Raw genomic sequence first — 20,617 nt, forward strand, 5'->3', positions numbered from 1 at the left:
ACCCCCTACCAAACATTTAGGGTTTTTGCTAGAATCGAATAAGACTATTCATAGTAACAACCACTTGTATGCCATAAATTCCTACACAGATGTCTATTATAAATGCTGGATAGTCATAACTCTTCCTTCACGCTTAGAATTACTGTGCTTCTGTCCTAGTAAGGATTTGCCCAAATAACTGTTTGTTAGGGTAAACTGCAAGAACGACAGCAATCAACATATGTGAAACAATTTAAAAATATGTTTCGAACTTTCCATTTCTTCACCCAACTCCCAAATTCTTACCCAGTTAACTGAAGATTTTGGAGAAGGGCCACAAGGGACCAAGGGATAAAGTTTGATGACATCCATATTATTCATATGAGAGTCTACTTGGACCATGATTTTGGATAAAAACTGGATTATAATGTTCTAAGACAAATAAGATCTTAAATTATTGTTAAAAGAGATGCAATAAGAACTATCTTACATAGAAGTCCCTTTGAAAAGGCTGCTGCTTGATGATACTTATAATCTATTCTATCTAAGCTGAATACCTCAAAGCTTGTTCTTTCATTAGTGACTGCATTTGCCTTCAGAAATACTAGTTGCAGTTTGAGCACCACCTCCAGGAGCACTGAAGACAGTTATGAATTAGCTGAGGGTCAGTAAGAGAATTCTAAGCACTGGTGAAAACAATGGGTAAAGAGGTGAAAACTAAGGAGGCAGTGCACCACAGTGGTTAAGAATGTGGTCTTTGTAGTTAAAATGACTTTGGGTTTGAGTTCCCCTCTGCTACTTACTAGCCATAAGATGCTGAATGAATTACTTCATGTGCCCCTGCTTCCTCATCTGTAAAGTGAATAAAATATAATTTCCACCTCTTAGTGAGTTTGACAAGATAAAAGACTAAACATATAAAATGCTTGCAACAGTTTCTAGCACTTCAGTTCTCAAGTAAATATGGGCTGCCATTATCACTGGAAAGTGCACATGAAGTTCATTAAGGCAGGTGAGGGCTGTGAGAGAAAAAACGGCCCAGATCTTGAAAGAAATTGAACTAAATCTTGTTAAAAATGAGGAACTGCTGAAGGATCATAAACCAAAGACCAACATGGTCAGATCTGCACTTCTAGAAATAGTCTGGCAGCAGTGTGGAAGACGGGGGAAAGAGGAGGGGGAAAGCTGTAGTAAGATTAGAGGTCAGGGGTCCAGTGAAGAAGATGAATCAAGAGTTCGAGAAAAAGACACTGAGAGATTGAAGGACAAAGAAATAAAACACATCTCCAGCCTAAATTCCTTTGCTAGTTTTTTAGTATCAGTTTGTTATCTAGAACCTTAAATCTATGGTCAATACCTTCTAGATTTAACTGCAAGGTTACTGACCATCTCCACTTCTTAGATGACACAGGTAAAGTTCCTTTACCACAAGCAGTGTCAGTACGTTTGACATTTACATTTACTTTGATTTTCCAATCAATAGGAAATATATCCCTTAATTACTTTAACTACTTGTTTTGAATTACAGTTTTCAGGCCTCTTGAGAGGTATAAATACTTAATTACTTTATCTACTTGTTTTGAATTAGTTTTCAGACCTCTTGAAAGGTATAAATAATCTTCTAAACTTCTATCTTGCATCAAGATATACAATCATGTGGGGCATCCATTTTATGGAACCAGGTAGGTTAATGGATTTATATATTTTTTGTAATAGCAGAGTTTCACAAATTTTAAAGTACTATTTAAAAAAAAATACTCTATTTCGTAATTTTAAGAATGTCTTCCCATAGTATGAGTGTGTTTCGTGTTTGATAATTGCAATCATTGTTGCTTTTGTTGTGGTCGTCCATTTACAATGTTTGGTGTCAGTTTATTTATCTCCTGTAAAAATAAAATATAGTGTGTGTGTGTGTGAAAAAAAAAAAAAAGAATGTCTTCCATTTTTCTAGCATTTTCCATGACTCAATCCAGCCCACAGCAAAAGGGTCAACAAGTGACCCTGTCCAAAACCACCTCGCTCTGCCACACAACATTGACTCTTCCCACTACATTCAGGCAGGCCCAAGAGGATCCGAGGGCAATAATCTGATTGGAAGAGATGACTAGGGTATTTGTCGTAAAGGTCTGATTGCATACTAAGAACACTGTTTTTATGTATATCCTATAATTCCTAGAGATGATGGAGATTATAGGAGAAGTAAAGCCGAGAAGCCCCAAGCTATCCCTGCAATTATAAATTTGCTTTTCATGTCAGATCTCATGGCAAGAGCCAGCATGCCATTTATTTTAAAAGTATTACACTAAGGGGAAAGAGAAAAATTACTTATCTGAATAGGACTATAGATCTTGCTTTGTCTCTTTCTCTAGTTAAGAAGGATCAAAAAACTTAAGACAGATTTAAAATATTCATTTCTATTTTTCTCAATATACCAACATACATTAGCCAAATGGCCATCAATGGTAATTCACATACTGGTTTGCAAAGGAACATGAGAGAATGCTCCAATGCACTAAGCAGATCTGACAAGGACTTTGTACACGTAAGAGATGTGACATTACTGCTACTTAAGAATAGTCTGTATGCAACTGTGCACTGCATCTTTCCAGAAATTCAAAGTACATCTATGAATACTAAGATTAAAGAACAAAATATATGGTTTAAATGGAGAGCTGAATAATTTTAGGTCGCTTTTTAAAAATGAATCTCTCCAAGATTTCTTTTTTTTTTACTTTTCCATCAGAAATCCAAAACAGAATGGCATTAAAAAAACAAAAAACAGCAAAGATACTAAAAATTACATATATAAGTATACAACACTTCTTCATGCTTTCTTTCTCCATCTCAGTAAGCACCTCCTAAAAGTTCCACACAATAGGAAACTAAGACTGAAAGAATAACCTGTATTCTTCTATATTTGGTTCACATGGAGACCTTGAAGGTGATAGAAAACTAGATTCATCTTATAAGATATGAAAAGCTCAAGATAACTTAAGTGTTTGTGATAGAGAATGTAACTGATATAATCCTTGTCCATTTCCTTCCATCAGCATGCCCCCAGCCCCACCGTGACATATCATATATATGATACATACTCAAGGCTTTGACTAAGAGAGAAAGAGTATACTCTTCCAAATCACCATTCTACTATCTTTCACCTAACCTCTTAAATTAAAAAAAAAAATTGCAGTTAATGTCTCTAGTGTGGGCAAAGGGATCCATATTGCAGAAGTCATCAGAGAGCAAAGAAGCAGAATCATTTAAGAGGGCTACATACTTTTTCTCATTACTTTCATCTGTGTAGGAGATGCCATAAAACCCACAGTAAGAACTAGATATATTTGCCGAATACTCTATCTTCAAGGTATAATTGTGTCCTTCAAGAAGGGCCTCGGGGGCAACAATGGCGATTTGTTCATGAAATGGATATTCCAGGACATCAACTTGTTTTTCTTGGCTTGAAACTGCTGACATAAAGGTCACTCTTGAAATATTATGGCCTGTGCTGTGAAGAACTATGTTCCATGTGGCCTGAAGAGCCTGAAGTGAAATCGTCACAGAGCCCCTGAATGTCATCGAGGTTAGGTTTGGGTGTAGGTTAAGTTCATAGCGTACTGGCATAATGGCAGTGGGAAGCCTGATTTGTGCCCATGGAAACAACTTCCCATTAGTTGCAATTGGCTGAATTAATCCCATTGATTGGTTTTTTTTATGGCAGCCTTCTTTGGTAAAGGTACATCTGGGCAGTAGATAAATCACCATGATTACAGAAACAGCAACCACAATGACAAAAGCACAGACCACCATGGTCCTCGCAGACGGTACTGAACAAGTCCCATCTGAGCTCTGCCTGTAGCCGGCTGCACTATTTCGAAGGCCCGAGCTCCTGTTCATGAAGGACATGCCCAGCAGCTTTGCGGACGACTCATAATCCTCTTCGTCCTCATCCATCTCATGCTCACCAAGACCCCGCACCAGCAGTCGTGAACCCCGGGGCTCATATTCCACCTCATCAGGCTCTAGAGGATGTAAACAAGGTTCTTTGGCTAAATCCACCACATCTGGTTCTTCCTCAAACATGCTGTTTTCAATCATATTCCTGGGGAGCTGAAGCCGATCTAAAAAAACCAAAACATAAGGACCAAGCACAGAGTTAGAAAAAAAAAAAAAGCTCATAATACCACGTTTAATCTAAGGATTTTTTTTAAATCACTAAGACTTATTTCCATCTCAGAGGTGCTGAATTAAATGTTTATAATACTCTTGTATCATCCATTAAAAACTCAAGCATAGATAAGAGCATATCACAGTCTTAAAATAAGAAAGCTAAACAAACAGGCTAGTATCAAAAAAGGCAGCTGAGATTAAATACTGATTTCCTTAATACACTCCTGCCCAACAACCTGGGCCCTTGTCCTGAGCTTTAGAGGGCCCTGCTTTTGCCTGCCTCTAGCTGTGCATGTCCCCAGCCGGGTGAGGAGTCAGTAAGATCAAAGAATGCCCATCCATAGTCCATGTCCCTCTTCTGCAGTCTAGTACCAGAATCCCCAGAATTCCTGCTTAAAAGGCTCAAACCTGCTTCTACGGCCTTTGTGGGTCTCCTCTCTGAGTCCCATTCTCCCTAGGGAGGACCACAGCTGGAATGCCCATTCATAGCTTGAATGATGGGTAAGCAACAGGCTGGATTACTTATTTCCCCTTGGAAGAGGGATGTTTCTGTTCCACAGCAAACTGCAAGGGTCAAATTATATAGGTAATTTCCATAATCAAGAAATAATTTTTAGGACTTCCCTGGTGGTGCAGTGGTTAAGAATCCACCTGCCAATGCAGGACACATGGGTTCGAGCCCTGGTCTGGGAAGATCCCACATGCCATGGAGCGACCAAGCCCGTGCGCTACAACTACTGAGCCTGTGCTCTAGAGCCCGCGGGCCACAACTTCTGAGCCCGTGTGCCACAACTACTGCAGCCCGCGCACCTAGAGCCTGTGCTCCGCAACAGAAGAAACCACCGCAATGAGAAGCCCGGGCACCGCAACAAACAGTAGCCCCCGCTCGCCGCAACAAGAGAAAGCCTACACACAGCAACAAAAGACCCAATGTAGCCAAAAATAAATAAATAAATTTATAAAAAAAAAAGAAAAGAAAGAATTTTTAAAAAGACGAAAGAACTATAAAAATCAGATAAAACTACAATCCAACCTGTCTTTTCATGCTTCCAGAGCATTTAGAAGTACAAGAGATTCCCCTCTGTAACAACCACATAATACACCATAAGTGTAAGTGGATCCTGGGGTGGGGTAGTGGTGGGAACTTTTAAAACCACACAAAAAAGCTGCACTCTCCAACTTGCCAAGAATCACTAAGAAAAAAAAAAAAAAGACTCAAAAAGTAGAGGAGTAAATAATAGCATACAGATAAATAATTCCTAGGGCTAGATTGAAAGTTTGATAAATGAACCCCCCATTAACCTTTCCCTACAAGGTACTTTATACATATCATTTCTAATCCTCACAATAATTCTATAAAATGGCAAGTATTATACTATTTCAGACATAAGAAAACAAACAAGCCAAAAACAGAAATAGGAGTTAATTTACCTTCACAAAGTGACAGTTATTTAGTCACAAAACTGATACTAGAGCTCAGGTCTAAAACTCTGATCCCAAATTTTAGATTCTTTCCATTATTATATTGCATCTCCCTACTCAACTAGCTCAAGGGATGAGAGCTTGCACCTATTTATTTCTTTTGTATTTGGCAATGAATTTGCTTCGAGTATTATTTCACCATCAGCAAGGCAAAACTTACATAAAATTCCTTAATATCTAGCTTGACATAAATGCCATGTGTTCAGTGCTACTCAATAAGTACTAACTAAAGAGTGGCAACTCATAATACATGAAACCAAGTACCAATAAACATCAGGATAAAGTTTAGTGTCTTACTACTCCAAGTGTGGTCTGCAAGCCAGAGCATCTACATCACACAGCAACTATTTATAAGAGCAGACTCTCAAGTCCCTTCCCTTAATCTGAATTTTAACAAATCCTCAGGAGATTTATGTGCACATAAGTTTGAGAAGCACTGGTCTAAGCCTTCTCCATGGTCAGATCCCGGGCAGCATTGGACTTTGCATCCTTGCGTGTGCTCTGGCCATCCCAACTGCTCGCTCATCTGAGACAAGACAGGCTGCTCTTCTATGCCATGCTCCACTTCTGTTTTCCTGTCTGTTCCCTTTGCCTGCAATGTCATCATTTCTCCCACCCCAGTCCACCTGGTGAACACTTGTTATCCCATAACTCATCTTAACTTGCTACAGTGTAAATTTAAAAAGTTATTTTCTTTTTGTTTCTTCCTTTTTCTTTATTACCTTTCAAAAATACATTTTCTTTTCACTTCTTCTCACTCCTTTTAGCTTTGGGGAGCATAGAGACTCCAATGAGGTTGCCTTTTCCTACCTCCTATCCAGCCCCAAATTTTTAAAAGCTATGCTGCTTTAAAAGTTTTCTCTGAAAAAAACTTTTAATCACTTTCCAGGTGTGTGGGTTCAGCAATCTGCCGTCTACCCATCTCCTGTGACTTGTCTAGAAATGTAAGAAGGGTGACAGTTATAACATTCTGCTTTGGGAATTTAATCTCCTAAACTTCCTACAGTGCCCCAACTTCTTGTGACATAATTTTGTTTTGTTTTGATAGTTAATTGTGTTTGAGACTCATTCATTTCATTAACAGAGCAAATACTGCTGTAATTGAACTCAAAAAAATTTTTTTAATTATTAATGAACTCTCAGTGGTTAGAAATTTTCTGTGGTAGTTTTAAGTACCTGGTACAGTAATGCAGATTAGGTTACTTAATTTGCTTTTTCACTTTACAATGTCTAAAAGGCCTTTCTGACTTTTTTACCTCATATGGGAAGATTATGTTCTCTTAGGTATTTGCCCATGTGTTCTGTTCTTTATCAGACCTGATGCCTGAAGTAGACAACTATGGGGTCTGAGCAGTTTTATGTAATAAATTTCTAAACTAACTGTAGGCATAATCTCAGCTTAATATTTACAGCATTCCCATACCTGAATTACACCCCTTTAGAACTTTGCTTTTCTGTCTTTGATTTCTCAGCCATGCCCTGTTTAAAGCCAAGGGGTATTCTGCAGTCTGACCATTTTAGCATCTCCTGTCTGCACTTCATTAACTTCCAAATCTTTTGACCAGGTCTTAGTCAGATGCCTGGCAATATCCAGATAACTTAATTATTTATCACCCAATCAGGTTAATACCTATGCAGAATTTTAATCTTTCGTAAATGGAACACATCAACCCATCTGCTGTATTTTTACTGCATATTAGAAGCAAACTTTTGTATGTGTGTACAATCATATCAAGTTAAATACATCAAACCAAGGGAAAACACTTTTATTACAGGTAGCCCATGAAGACTGTACTTCAAGTCTATTTAAGAAATCTTGCTTTGGATTCTTAAGTGAGTACACTTTGATCTCAGCATTAAAATTTTAATGGAACACATGACTACCCCTTGTTCTAAAGGGATTTATTTGTATTGAAAGAAGGGATTCTAAAGAAACAGGAAATTTTCTAAAACCTCTTAAATCCACATATACAAGCTATCTATAAGCCCCAAACAAAGAACGTCCTAGTTGAAATATTTCGGTTTTAAATAACATAGGCCCATGTGGTTATAATCTAAGAAAACTGAAGATATTTCTTTTCATCAGATACCGTGAACGGGTGCTCCTTGATGTTGTCTGTGGACCAGTGCCAATCCACAAACTGTTTGTTACCCGTCTGCTACAGGATACACACAGAAAATTGGTATTTAAAAACTTTTATAGCTAACTGACAGTAATGTTATATCTATCGAATTTAGTAATTTTAAAAATGGAGCTTATATTTTACATGTCTTTTTTTATTTCAGTTTTCCAATGATTCATTTTTTTATATGCTACAAAATTTCTGCAACAAAAAAACAAGGAACCTTGATTCTTCAGCTCAGATAACATGAGAAGCAATGGGCTGGATTGTCACTATTACGGCAATCCAGGTGGATATAAAGTTAACAACTATTACAGTAGCAGTGGAAGTGAAAAGGAGGGAATGAGTACAAGTTATGTTAAAGAGTGAGAATACACAGGAACTGATGCTCTGTTGGGCTGGACAGGCCTGTAGGATGGAGACAGAGGGAAGTCTATTCAATTCCCTATGACATTCTGGCTTGGATAACTGGAAGAAGGAATGCCACTCACTGAGATGAGAATACAGGTTTCATATTCTCCCTCTTAGTTTTGTGTGTGTGTGTGGTGGTGGGGCACTGAGAATGGAGTTGTGGGATGGCATTTGGTATGGGACATGACATATTTATCTGTCAGAGAGCCAGATGGAGATGTGTGATTAATAGCATACTTTAGAGTTAAAAGCCTAACTTTAGACAGAGGTTCAAATCCTGGCTCTTCCACTGACTGCTTGATCTCAAACTGGTTAACAAACATCCCTTAGCTTCAGTTTCCTCACCTATACATATGGAAAACAATACTATTTTGTAGGACTGTTATAAGGATTATGTTATGTGGGCCTGGACTCAAAAGAGGCATCTGGGTGGAAAATTCTGATTTCAGAATCAGCTGCATATACATGATAATTAAAATCATGCAGATAGATGAGACTACTGAAAGGGAAGTAAGAGTCAGGAAACATCACCATTTAAGAGGGGCAGCAAAGGAGAAGAAGAATGTACCAGAGGCAGGAAAATCAGGACAGTAGAAAGCAAAGGAAGAATTTCATGAAGAAGGAAGTGGTTGGTGTTAAATGTCTTAGAAAGGTCAAGTACAGGGGACTTCCCTGGTGGTCCAGTGGGGTTAAGACTCCACGCTCCCAGTGCAGGGGGCACGGGTTCGATCCCTGGTTGGGGAACTAAGGTCTTGCATGCCATGGGGTGTGGCCAAAAAAAAAAAAGAAAGGTCAAGTACAATGAAGCTGAGAGAGGCCACTCGATTTGGCAACCAGAGAATCAGTGACTTTTATGAGGCACTTTCAGTGGAGCAGTGAGAGCAGAAGCCTGACTTCGGTGGCCCAAAGAAAGAATGCGAAGTTAACAAGGCAAGGCAAGTGCTACAGACAATTCTTCCACGGTACACAGCTGTGTACCAAGAGAAAACACAGGGTCAAACTAAAAGAAAATACGGCATAGAGAAGTGTTAAATCCTTTTGTTTTTGTTTGTGTCTAAGATGGAAATAACTTAAGGTGTATTTTTGTGAGGAAGGAAAAGCAAAGAACAACAAAATGTGAAGGTGGAGCAGACAAGGGGAAATGCTGGAGGAATATTCCAGAGGGCTAGGAAGACATCAAGAACTCCAGTAGAGAGACTAGCTTCGATGGGAGCTGGGCACTCTCCTCCTCCAGGCCTGGAGGACAGGGGGTGGAGTTTAGGGAAGAAGTGTGGATACACAGGAGCACGCAAAGCTGAGGGTGCAAACAGCAGAGAGCCTCCATGTTCTCTGTGACAGAGGTGGCAAGGCCATCTGCCCAGAGCCAAGGCAGTTGTGGAGAAGGCATAGGAGGCTTGAGGAGAAAAATAAAAAACAGATGCTATGGGAGAGGACCAAGCAGGGGTGACCCAGGGACAAAGCATGCCTGGAAGTTCAGTAAGCCCACCGGAATTTGTTATACCTCCAGTCTCTATAAATGTCTTTAGAGTGCTTACCAGCCCAGGTATAAAAGAAGAGAAAGCGTATTATATGTAGTATTTTACCATAATTAAAAAATTTTTTTAATGAAAATTTAAAAAGAGAGAGAAAGCAGATGGTTAATCCAGGGTTAAACATGTAGGGAGGACGTGATGAGAAGCTAAAGGGAAAATGCACAGAGGGCGTTGGCAAGAGAGTAAGTGCTTAAATGAGGGGTTCAGTTTAGAAAAGGGGACAAAAAGTAAAGCTACGGCAAACAACATAGTGAACGATTCGAATAAAAGGAGCAAACTTCCCACAGACAGTAGTCCCTTTAAACTGCTATCACATTTTCTGAGAAAATGAAATGAAATGGGATGTATTTTCAAATCAACAAACCAAAACAACTTTAAAGAATAAGCCTAATCTAAATAAGCCTTCTTGGGCAGATACAAGAATTGGTATATTCAATTAGGTATACTATAGCAACTTGCTATATTCAAACTAGGCCCTAACAATAAAGGACTACTCTTCTTCTGAGGCCCTTAAGACATATTTGAATAGAACTAAAAGCTCTATATGTGAGACAGCATTTATATCTTCTAGACCATTTCCAAATGGAAACTTCATTAAATTTCTAAAGGGATGGCTAATTATCCAATAAAGTAACTATTTTTCTAATGAGCAATCCTTTTCCATCAAAAAGAGGCTTTATTTTAAAGAAGTTTAAGCTGAAAAAGAAAAGAGAAAGACTAGAATTTATAACAAAAAAGTGATTTTTCTATACAAGTCCTATCTGGCAAAACATTACCCAACCCCCAGACCACAATCAAAGAAAACCTCTTCCTATTAACCACAAGGCCCACTTTAATAAGTTACAAGTTTAGATATATCATTTTTTCACCAGGATCTGAAGGGCAGTCATTAACACCGAATAACTTTGGAAGAAGTTTTAAGTACTGTAGTTCCTTTCTCTGACACATCCTGTTTGCTTACACCTCAAAGTATAAGCAGTGTCATAAAATACAAACACAGAAAGTCCTGCATACATTCTTACTTTTGCCACTAATAACAGTGCGTTTTCACAAACCTCATTTAATTTTCCAGTTGACAGGCCCAAGGTCATAGCCCAGGATGCAGGATCCAAGTAAGGTCCCTCTCTCTTCCATTCCCCTCACCCCCCTTGTCTCCTTTGTGAAGAGAGAAGAGAAGTGAATGGACAATTGGGGGTGGGGGGTGGGACGATCAGAGAGAAATGATTCAGTTCATGAGCACCATAAGCTCACTTTACCTGTTTGGTTCTAAGAAAGACTAAGATTTATTTTTCCCTTTCAAGCTACCCTAAAGTTCACTTCAATACATATAAAAATGCTGTGGGAGACTTCCACTTCCAGTATGACAGAGTAATTGGTACCAGACTTTCCCTCCTCTCATAAACAACTATTAAACTGGACAAAATGATGCAACTATTTTCAGGTACCCACCAACAGACAGAGCAAGAATGTGACCTCTGAGAGAAGGAAAGCGTGAGCCCACATTTGCTTGGTTCTCTGCCTTGGGACATATTCCTAACTGTAGTACAGTGAGCTGGAGTCCAAGCAGAGCAGGGCTGGGAGGCAGAGACAGGGCACTGCAGAGGAGGGAGCTGTACAGAGGGGGGACCACAGAAGTTTGTATAAGGGTCTCCTGAGAGTCCTTAACCAATGCAGGACACATAATTACGTAAGGCTTACAAAAGAGTGGCTGTATTAAGGTTAATATGGAATAGAAATACGAGAGGTCAAGCAGCTTAAGGGAAACACTGGCAGTCTAACCCAGTCCGAACAAAGAGAACTCATTAACACTCCGAGCATGAGACACTAGAAAGGCTTCGCTTTAGGAGTAAAGACACACCCAGAGTAAGGCCTACTCTCGATCCACACTAACAAAGTCTAAAACCAAGCCCTAATAAAAATCCACAGTAGAAACAGAATATGGATGATGAGTCTTGCTAGGTTAAAGGAGCCTGAGAAAAAACCTTGAGTTTTCCACAGATCTGCCATAGCAAAATATAAAGCCAAGCCTACACAAGATATCAGCCAGGAACTAAACTGCCTACTAAAACAAAAATCAACACTCTACAGAGCAATTTTTTAAAAATACAGTATCTAAAGTAGGTAAAGACTTTAAAGCAGCTATTATAAACATATCTCAAAAAGTAAAGGAAAATGTGTTTGTAAACAACAACAGAGGAGAATATATGAACAGATGGGAATCTCAGCAGAAAAATCAAAACTAGAAAAAAGAACCAAATGGGAGAAAAAAGTGGAACTTCTAGGACTGAAAGGTTCAATAACTAAGATGAACAAGTCATTGAAGAGACTTAATACTGGATTGGACATAGCAGAAGAAAGAGTCTATGAACTTGACAGATCACTCTCAATTACCAATTTGAGGAATAAAGAGAAAAAAAAAGAGTCGAAGAAAAATGAAAACAGCATCAGAGATTTGTGGGACAATATCAGATGGTCTAACACATATGTAATAGGAGCCCCAGAAGAAGACCATGAGAATAAAGTAGAAAAAATATCTGAAGAAATAATAGTTAAAATTTTATTGTTTGATGAAAACACTATTTACCAGATTCCAAACTTAAAAGCTGATCAAACTCCAAGACAATAAATACAAAGAAAATCATATCTAGCTTCATCATGGTTAAACTACTGAAAATTAAAGATAAAGAGAAAATCTTTAAAGGAGCCCAAAAACAATACGTTACATACAGGAGAAAAATAATTCAAAGAATGTTAACTTCTCATCACAACAATGGAGACCAGAAGATGATAGATTTTTAAGGGGCTAGAAGAAAACAAATTGTCCATTCAGAATACTGTATCTAGTGAAAAATCCTTCAAAAACAAGATAAACGTACTTTCAAATAAAATGAAAGCTGACAAAGTTCTTCTCAAGCAGATGTGCACTACAAGAAATTATAAAAAAGTTTCTTCAAGCTGGAGGGAAATGATACCATATGGAAACTCAGATCTTCAGGAAGGACAGAAAGATACCAAAAAATGATGAATAAGTTATTAAAAAATAAAAGTTTATATTTTTATTCTTCTTAAATTTCTTTTAAAGACTATGTTTTAAAACTATCTGCATAAAACAAGAATAACATGTGAGCAGTTTTGAACATACATAGAAATAAAAGGTATGGTAACAAGAGCATGAAAAATGGAGAGGGTGAATAAGAATTGTATTAAATTATATTTGTGAATCGAGAAGGAGAAATGGACGTGTCAACTGAGGAGTAGGAGCTGTGAAGCAGGAAGTGAGAAAGGTCAGGTGTAAAATGTGAAGTGGTACAATTCTGACTATAAACAGACTTTAAAAAGTTAAGGTTATATATTATTAGCCCTAGAATAATCAATGAAAAAGTAATTTAATACATGCATAGGTATGAAACCAACAGTGTAAATAAAAGGAAATATTTAAAAAATACTCAATTAACCCAAAAAGAAGGTATTAGAAGAGAAAGAGACAAAAACAAAAGGGACAAATGAAAACAATGGTAAAACGGTAGACTTAAACCCAACCACGTAAATAATTTCATGAACTGTAAGTGGATTAAACATTCCAACTAAAGGGCACAGACTGTCATATTGTATTAACAAAAAAAAAGCAAGATTCAACTATATGCTGTCTATAGAGACAAATTTAAAATTTAAAGACACAAATAGGTTAACAAAGTAGAATGAAATTTTACAATGATAAAAGGAGAAATTCATCAGGATAAGACACCATTCTTAAATATGTATGTATACAATAATAAAGCTTCAAAATTCATAAACAGAAAATGGCAAAACTCAAGAGAGAAATAGAAACATCCACAACCATAACTGAAGACTTTATCATCTTTCTCTTCATAATTGATAGCAGACAACAAAAAAGTACAAGTAGACAAAAAAAAAGTACAAGTAGGCAACAAAAAAGTACAGCCATAGAATATATGGAGAAAAATAGAAACATCTACAACCATAACTGGAGATTTTATCATCTTTCTCTTCATAATTGATAGTAGACAACAAAAAAGTACAGCCATAGAATGTATGAAAGATCCTATCAACCAATTTGGCCTAACTGACATTTAAAGAACATTACGCCAAACAACTACAGAATACATATGGATCATTCACCAAGATGGACCATATGTTGGGCCATAAATCTCAATAAACTTCAAAAGACTGAAACAGTCTTTTTAGAGACTATGTTCTCTGACCACAATGGAAACAATTAAAAACCAGTAATAGTGAATCTAGACAATCTCTAGGTATTTGGAAAATAGAAAATACACTTCTAAATAATCCATGAGTCAAAAATAAACCACAAGGCATTTAGAAAATATTTGAAACAAATAATAAAAATGCAAGATATCAAAAATAGAGAGAAATCTACTGCTTTAAATACCTGTATTAGAAAAAGGTTTAAGACATTCAAGATGGTGGAGGAGTAAGACATGGAGATCACCTTCCTGCCCACAAATACATCAGAAATACATCTACATGTGGAGCAACTCCTACAGAACATCTACTGAATGCTGGCAGAAGACCTCAGACTTCCCAAAAGGCAAGGAACTGCCCATGTACCTGGGTAGGGCAAAAGAAAAAGGCAACAACAGAGACAAAAGAATAGGGACGGGACCTGCACCTCGGAGAGGGAGCTGTGAAGGAGGAAAAGTTTCCACATACTGGTGGAGACGGGGGGTTGCGGAAAGGGGAAGCTTCGGAGCCACGGAGGACAGCGCAGCAACAGGGGTGCAGAGGGCAAAGCAGAGAGATTCCTGCACAGAGGATCGGTGCCGACCGGCACTCACCAGCCTGAGAGGCTTGTCTGCTCACCCGCCGGGATGGGTGGGGGCTGGGAGCTGAGGCTCCGGCTTCGGCTTCGGAGGTCAGATCCCAGGGAGAGGACTGGGGTTGGCTGCATGAACACAGCCTGAAGGGGGCTAGTGTACCACAGCTAGCCAGGAGGGAGTCCAGGAAAAAGTCTGGAATTGCCTGAGAGGCAAAAGACCGTTGTTTCAGGATGCGTGAGGAGAGGGGACTCAGAGCACTGACTAAACGAGCTCCAGGGACGGGTGTGAGCTGCAGCTATCAGTGCAGACACCAGAGGCGGGCATGAAACGCTAAGGCTGCTGCTGCAGCCACCAAGAAGCTTGTGTGTAAGCACAGGTCACTATCCACACCTCCACTCCTTGGATCCTGTGCAGCCCGCCACTGGCAGGGTCCTGTGATCCAGGGACAACTTCCCCGGGAGACACATAGTGTGCCTCAGGCTGGTGCAACGTCATGCTGGCCTCTGCTGCCTCAGGCTCACACTACATTCTGTACCCCTCCCTCACCCCGGGCTGAGTGAGCTAGAGCCACCTAATCAGCTGCCCCTTTAACCCCGTCTTGTCTGGGTGGGAACAGACACCCTCAGGCGACCTACACACAGACGCAGGGCCAATCCAAAGCTGAACCCCAGGAGCTGTGTAAACAAAGAAAAGAAAGGGAAATTTCTCCCAGCAGCCTCAGGAGCAGCGGGTTAAATCGTCACAATCAACTTGATGTACCCTGCATCTGTGGAATACCTGAATAGACAACGAATCATTCCAAAATCAAGGCGGTGGACTTTGGGAGCAACTGTAGACTTGCTGTATGCGACTGACTAGTTTCTGGTTTTATCTTAGTTTAGTATTTCGAGTTTATTATCACTGGTAGATTTGTTTATTGATTTGGTTGCTCTCTTTATTTTATTTTTTTACATATAGATATATATTTTTTTCCTTTTCCTCTTTTCGTGAGTGTTTATGTGTATGCTTCTTGTGTGATTTTGTCTGTATAGCTTTCCTTTTACCATTTGTCCTAAGGTTCTGTCTGTCCGTTTTTTTTTTTGTTTTTTTTTTTCAGTATAGTTTTTAGTGCTTGTTATCATTGGTGGATTTGTTTTTTGGTTTGGGTGCTCTCTTCTTTCTTTCTTTTTTCTATTTTTTTATTACTTTCTAATTAAAAATTTTTTAATAATATTTTAAATTTCTTAATTTTAATAACTATTTCTTTTTATTTCCTTCCTTCCTTCCTTTTTTCCTTCCTCCCTCCCTCCCACCCTTCCTTTTCTTCTGAGCCATGTGGCTGACAGGGTCTTCGTGCTCTGGTGGGGTGTCAGGCCTGTGCCTCTGAGGTGGGAGAGCCAAATTCAGGACACTGTTCCACCAGAGACCTCCAGGCTCCACGTAATATCAAACAGCAAAAGCTCTCCCAGAGATCTCCATCTCACTTCTAAGACAAAGCTCCACTCAACAACCAGCAAGCTACAGTGCAGGACACCCTATGCCAAACAACTAGCAAGACAGGAACACAACCCCACCCATTAGCAGAGAGGCTGCCTAAAATCATAATAAGGTCGCAGACACCCCCAAACCCACCACAGGTTGCAGTCCTACCCACCAGAAAGACAAGATCTAGGCTCATGCACCAGAACACAGGCACTAGTCCCCTCCACCAGGAAGCCTACACAAGCCACAGAACCAACCTTAGCCACTGGGGGCAGACACCAAAAACAATGGGAACTATGAACCTGCAGTCTGTGAAAAGGAGACCCCAAACACAGTAACTTAAGCAAAATGAGAAGACACAGAAACACAGCAGATGGAGGAGGAAGGAAAAAACCCACCAGACCAAACAAATGAAGAAGAAATGGCAGTCTACCTGAAAAAGAATTCAGAGTAATGATAGTAAAGATGATTCAAATCTTGGAAAGAGAATGGAGAAAATACAAGAAACATTTAACAAGGACCTAGAAGAACTAAAGAGCAAACAAACAATGATGAGCAACACAATAAATGAAATTAAAAATTCTCTACAAGCAGTCAATAGCAGAATAACTAAGATAGAAGAACGGATCAGTGATCTGGAAGAGAAAAGAGTGGAAATAACTACTGCAGATCAGAATAAAGAAAAAAGAATGAAAAGAATTGAGGACAGTCTCAGAGACCTCTGGAACAACATTAAATGCACCAACATTCGAATTATAGGAGTCCCAGAAGAAGAAGAGAAAAAGAAAGGGACTGAGAAAATATTTGAAGAGATTATAGTTGAAAACTTCCCTAATATGGGAAAGGAAATAGTCAATCAAGTCCAGGAAGCGCAGAGAGCCCCATACAGGATAAATTCAAGGAGAAACACGCCAAGACACATATTAATCAAACTATCAAAAATTAAATACAAAGAAAAAATATTAAAGGCAGCAAGGGAAAAACAACAAATAACATACAATCCCCATAAGGTTAACAGCTGGTCTTTCAGCAGAAACTCTGTAAGCCAGAAGGGAGTGGCAGGACATATTTAAAGTGATGAAAAGAGCCGGAGGAAGATGGCGGAAGAGTAAGACGCAGAGATCACCTTCCTCCCCACAGATACATCAGAAATTCATCTACACGTGGAACAACTCCAACAGAACACCTACTGAACGCTGACAGAAGACCTCAGACCCCCCAAAAGGCAAGAAACTCCCCACATACCTGGGTAGGTCAAAAGAAAAAAAGAATAAACAGAGACAATAGGATATGGACGGGACCTGCACCAGTGGGAGGGAGCCGTGAAGGAGGGAAGGTTTCTACACACTACAAGCCCCTTCGAGGGCGGAGACTGCAGGTGGCGGAGGGGGAAAGCTTCGGAGTAGCGGAGGAGAGCACAGCAACAGGGGTGTGGAGGGCAAAGCAGAGAGATTTTGGCACAGAGGATCGGTGCCCTCAGGCACACACCAGCCCGAGAGACTTGTCTGCTCGGCCGCCAGGGCGGGCGGGGCTGGGAGCTGAGGCTCGGGTATCGGCTTTCAGTCGGAGCGCAGGGAGAGGTCTGGGGCTGGCGGCAGGAAGAGAGCCTGAAGGGGTTAGTGCTAGCCCGGAGGGAGTCCGGGGAAAGGGTCTGGAGCTACCGGAGAGGCAAGAGACTTTTTTCCCTTTTGTTGCCTGGTGCGCGAGGAGAGGGCATTCCCCTCCCTCCCCTCTGCCTGAGTGAGCCAGAGCCCCCGAATCAGCGGCTCCTTTAAACCCGTCCTGTCTGAGCGAAGAACGGACGCCCTCCGGCGACCTACGCGCAGAGGCGGGGCCAGGTCCAAGGCTGAGACCCGGGAGCTGTGAGAGCAGAGACAGGGAAATCTCTCTGTGCAGCCTCCGAGGCAGCGGATTAAAGCTCCACGGTCCATTTGATGTGCCCTGCGTCTGTGGAGTGCATGAATGGACAGCGAATCATCCCAAATTGAGGAAGTGGACCTTGAGGACAAGATTTAAGACTTTCCCCCCCTTTTTTTTCCTCTTTTTACAACGAATTATCTCAAATTAAGGAGGTGGACTTAGCAAGATTTCAGACTTTTCGCCCTTTTCCTCTTTTTACAACGAATTATCCCAAATCGAGGAGGTGGACTTGGAGAGCAAGATTTTTGATTTTTCCCCCTGCTCTCTTTTTGTGAATGTGTATGTGTAATCTTCTGTGTAAGATTCTCTCTGTATAGCTTTGCTTCCACCATATGTCCCAGGGTTCTTTCGGTCCGTGTTTTTTTTCAATAATTACTTTTTAATTTTAATAACGCTACTATATTTCATACTTTATTCTATTTTACTTTACCTGCTCTTTCTTTTTTTCCTCCCTTCCCTTCCTCCCTCCCTCCCTCCGCTCCTCCTTTCCTTCTTTCTTTTTCTTTCCTCCATCCCTCCCTCCCTCCCACCCTTCTTCTTTCCACTTTCTTTTTCTTTCCTTCCTCCCTCCCTCCCTCCCTCCTGTCTTTCTTTCTTTCTTTCCTTCCTCCCTCCCTCCCTCTCTTCTTCCATTCACTCTTCCTTTTGCTTTCATTCCTCCCTCCCTCCCTCCTTTCTTTCCTTTCTTTCCATCCTTCCTCCCTCCCTCCTTTCTTTCTTTCTTCCTTCCTTCCTTCCTTACTTCCCTTCTTCCTTTCTTTCAATCTCTCTTTCTTTCTTCTACTAATTATTTCTTTCTACTTTTTCTCACTGTTATTCTGAGCCGGGTGGATGAAAGGCTCTTGGTGCTGCAGCCAGGAGTTAGTGCTGTGCCTCTGAAGTGGGAGAGCCAACTTCAGGACACGGGTCCACAAGAGACCTCCCAGCTCCACATAATATCAAGCAGCGAAAATCTCCCAGGGATCTCCATCTCAACACCAGCACCCAGCTTCAGTCAACGACCAGCAAGCTACAGTGCTGGTCACCCTATGCCAAGCAACTAGCAAGGCAGGAACACAACCCCACCCATTAGCAGAGAGGATACCTAAAAACATAATAAGGCCACAGGCACCCCAAAACACACCACCAGACGTGGACCTGTCCACCAGAAAGACAAGATCGAGCTTCAACCACCAGAACACAGGCATTAGTCCCCCCCAGCAGGAAGCCTACACAACCTACTGAAACAACCTTAGCCACGGGGGACAGACACCAAAAACAACGGGAACTACGAATCTGCAGCCTGCAAAAAGGAGACCCCAAACACAGTAACATAAGCAAAATGAGAAAGCAGAAAAACACACAGCAGGTGAAGGAGCAAGATAAAAACCTACCAGACCTAACAAATGAAGAGGTAATAGGCAGTCTACCTGAAAAAGAATTCAGAATAATGATAGTAAAGCTGATCCAAGATTCTATTTCCCAGATCCAAAATCTTGGAAATAGAATAGACAATATGCAAGAAACAGTTAACAAGGACCTAGAAGAACTAAAGATGAATCAAGCATCGATTAAAAACACAATAAATGAAATGAAAAATACTCTAGATGGGATCAATAGCAGAATAACTGAGGCAGAAGAACGGATAAGTGAGGTGGAAGATAAAATAGTGGAAATAACTGATGCAGAGAAAAATAAAGAAAAAAGAATGAAAAGAACAGAGGACAGTCTCAGAGACCTCTGGGACAACATTAAACGCACCAACATTCGAATTATAGGGGTTCCAGAAGAAGAAGAGAAAAAGAAAGGGACTGAGAAAATATTTGAAGAGATTATAGTTGAAAACTTCCCTAATATGGGAAAGGAAATAGTTAATCAAGTCCAGGAGGCACAGAGAGTCCCATACAGAATAAATCCAAGAAGAAATACGCCAAGACACATATTAATCAAACTATCAAAAATTAAACACAAAGAAATCATATTAAAAGCAGCAAGGGAAAAACAACAAATAACACACAAGGGAATCCCCATCAGGTTAACAGCTGATCTCTCAGCAGAAACTCTACAAGCCAGAAGGGAGTGGCAGGACATAATTAAAGTGATGAAGGAGAGAAAACTGCAACCAAGATTACTCTACCCAGCAAGGATCTCATTCAGATTTTTTTTTTTATTTATTTATTTTTTTTTTTTGTGGTACGCGGGCCTCTCACTGTTGTGGCCTCTCCCGTTGCGGAACACAGGCTCCGGATGCGCAGGCTCAGCAGCCATGGCTCACACGGGCCCAGCCGCTCCGCGGCACACGGGATCCCCCCAGACCGGGGCACGAACCCGTATCCCCTGCATCGGCAGGCGGACTCTCAACCACTGCGCCACCAGGGAGGCCCTCTCATTCAGATTTGATGGAGAAATTAAAACCTTTACAGACAAGCAAAAGCTGAGAGAGTTCAGCACCACCAAACCAGCTTTACAACAAATGCTAAAGGAACTTCTCTAGGCAAGAAACACAACAGAAGGACTATACCTACAATAACGAACCCAAAGCCATTAAGGAAATGGGAATAGGAACATACATATCAATAATTACCTTAAATGTAAATGGACTAAATGCTCCCACCAAAAGACGCAGAGTGGCTGAATGGATACAAAAACAAGACCCATATATATGCTGTCTACAAGAGACCCACTTCAGACCTAGAGACACATACAGATTGAAAGTAAGGGGATGGAAAAAGATCCATGCAAATGGAAATCAAAAGACAGCTGC

The 20,617-nt window shown here is 40.3% G+C and overlaps 1 protein-coding gene across 1 annotated transcript in view; it reads right to left on the minus strand.

The window, feature by feature from the left end:
• The window catches only part of LNPEP (leucyl and cystinyl aminopeptidase), a gene marked incomplete at its 3' end in the record, with an annotated part of 107,778 nt that overhangs the window by 49,758 nt on the left and 37,403 nt on the right, over positions 1-20,617 (minus strand). The window contains exon 2 of the mRNA XM_079703931.1: positions 3,257-4,097. Coding sequence (XP_079560057.1) covers positions 3,257-4,097 — 841 coding nt within the window. The remainder of the gene's footprint in view (positions 1-3,256; positions 4,098-20,617) is intronic.

This window comes from Hyperoodon ampullatus (assembly GCF_949752795.1).
Source record: "Hyperoodon ampullatus genome assembly, chromosome: 4".
Classification (NCBI taxonomy): domain Eukaryota; kingdom Metazoa; phylum Chordata; class Mammalia; order Artiodactyla; family Ziphiidae; genus Hyperoodon; species Hyperoodon ampullatus.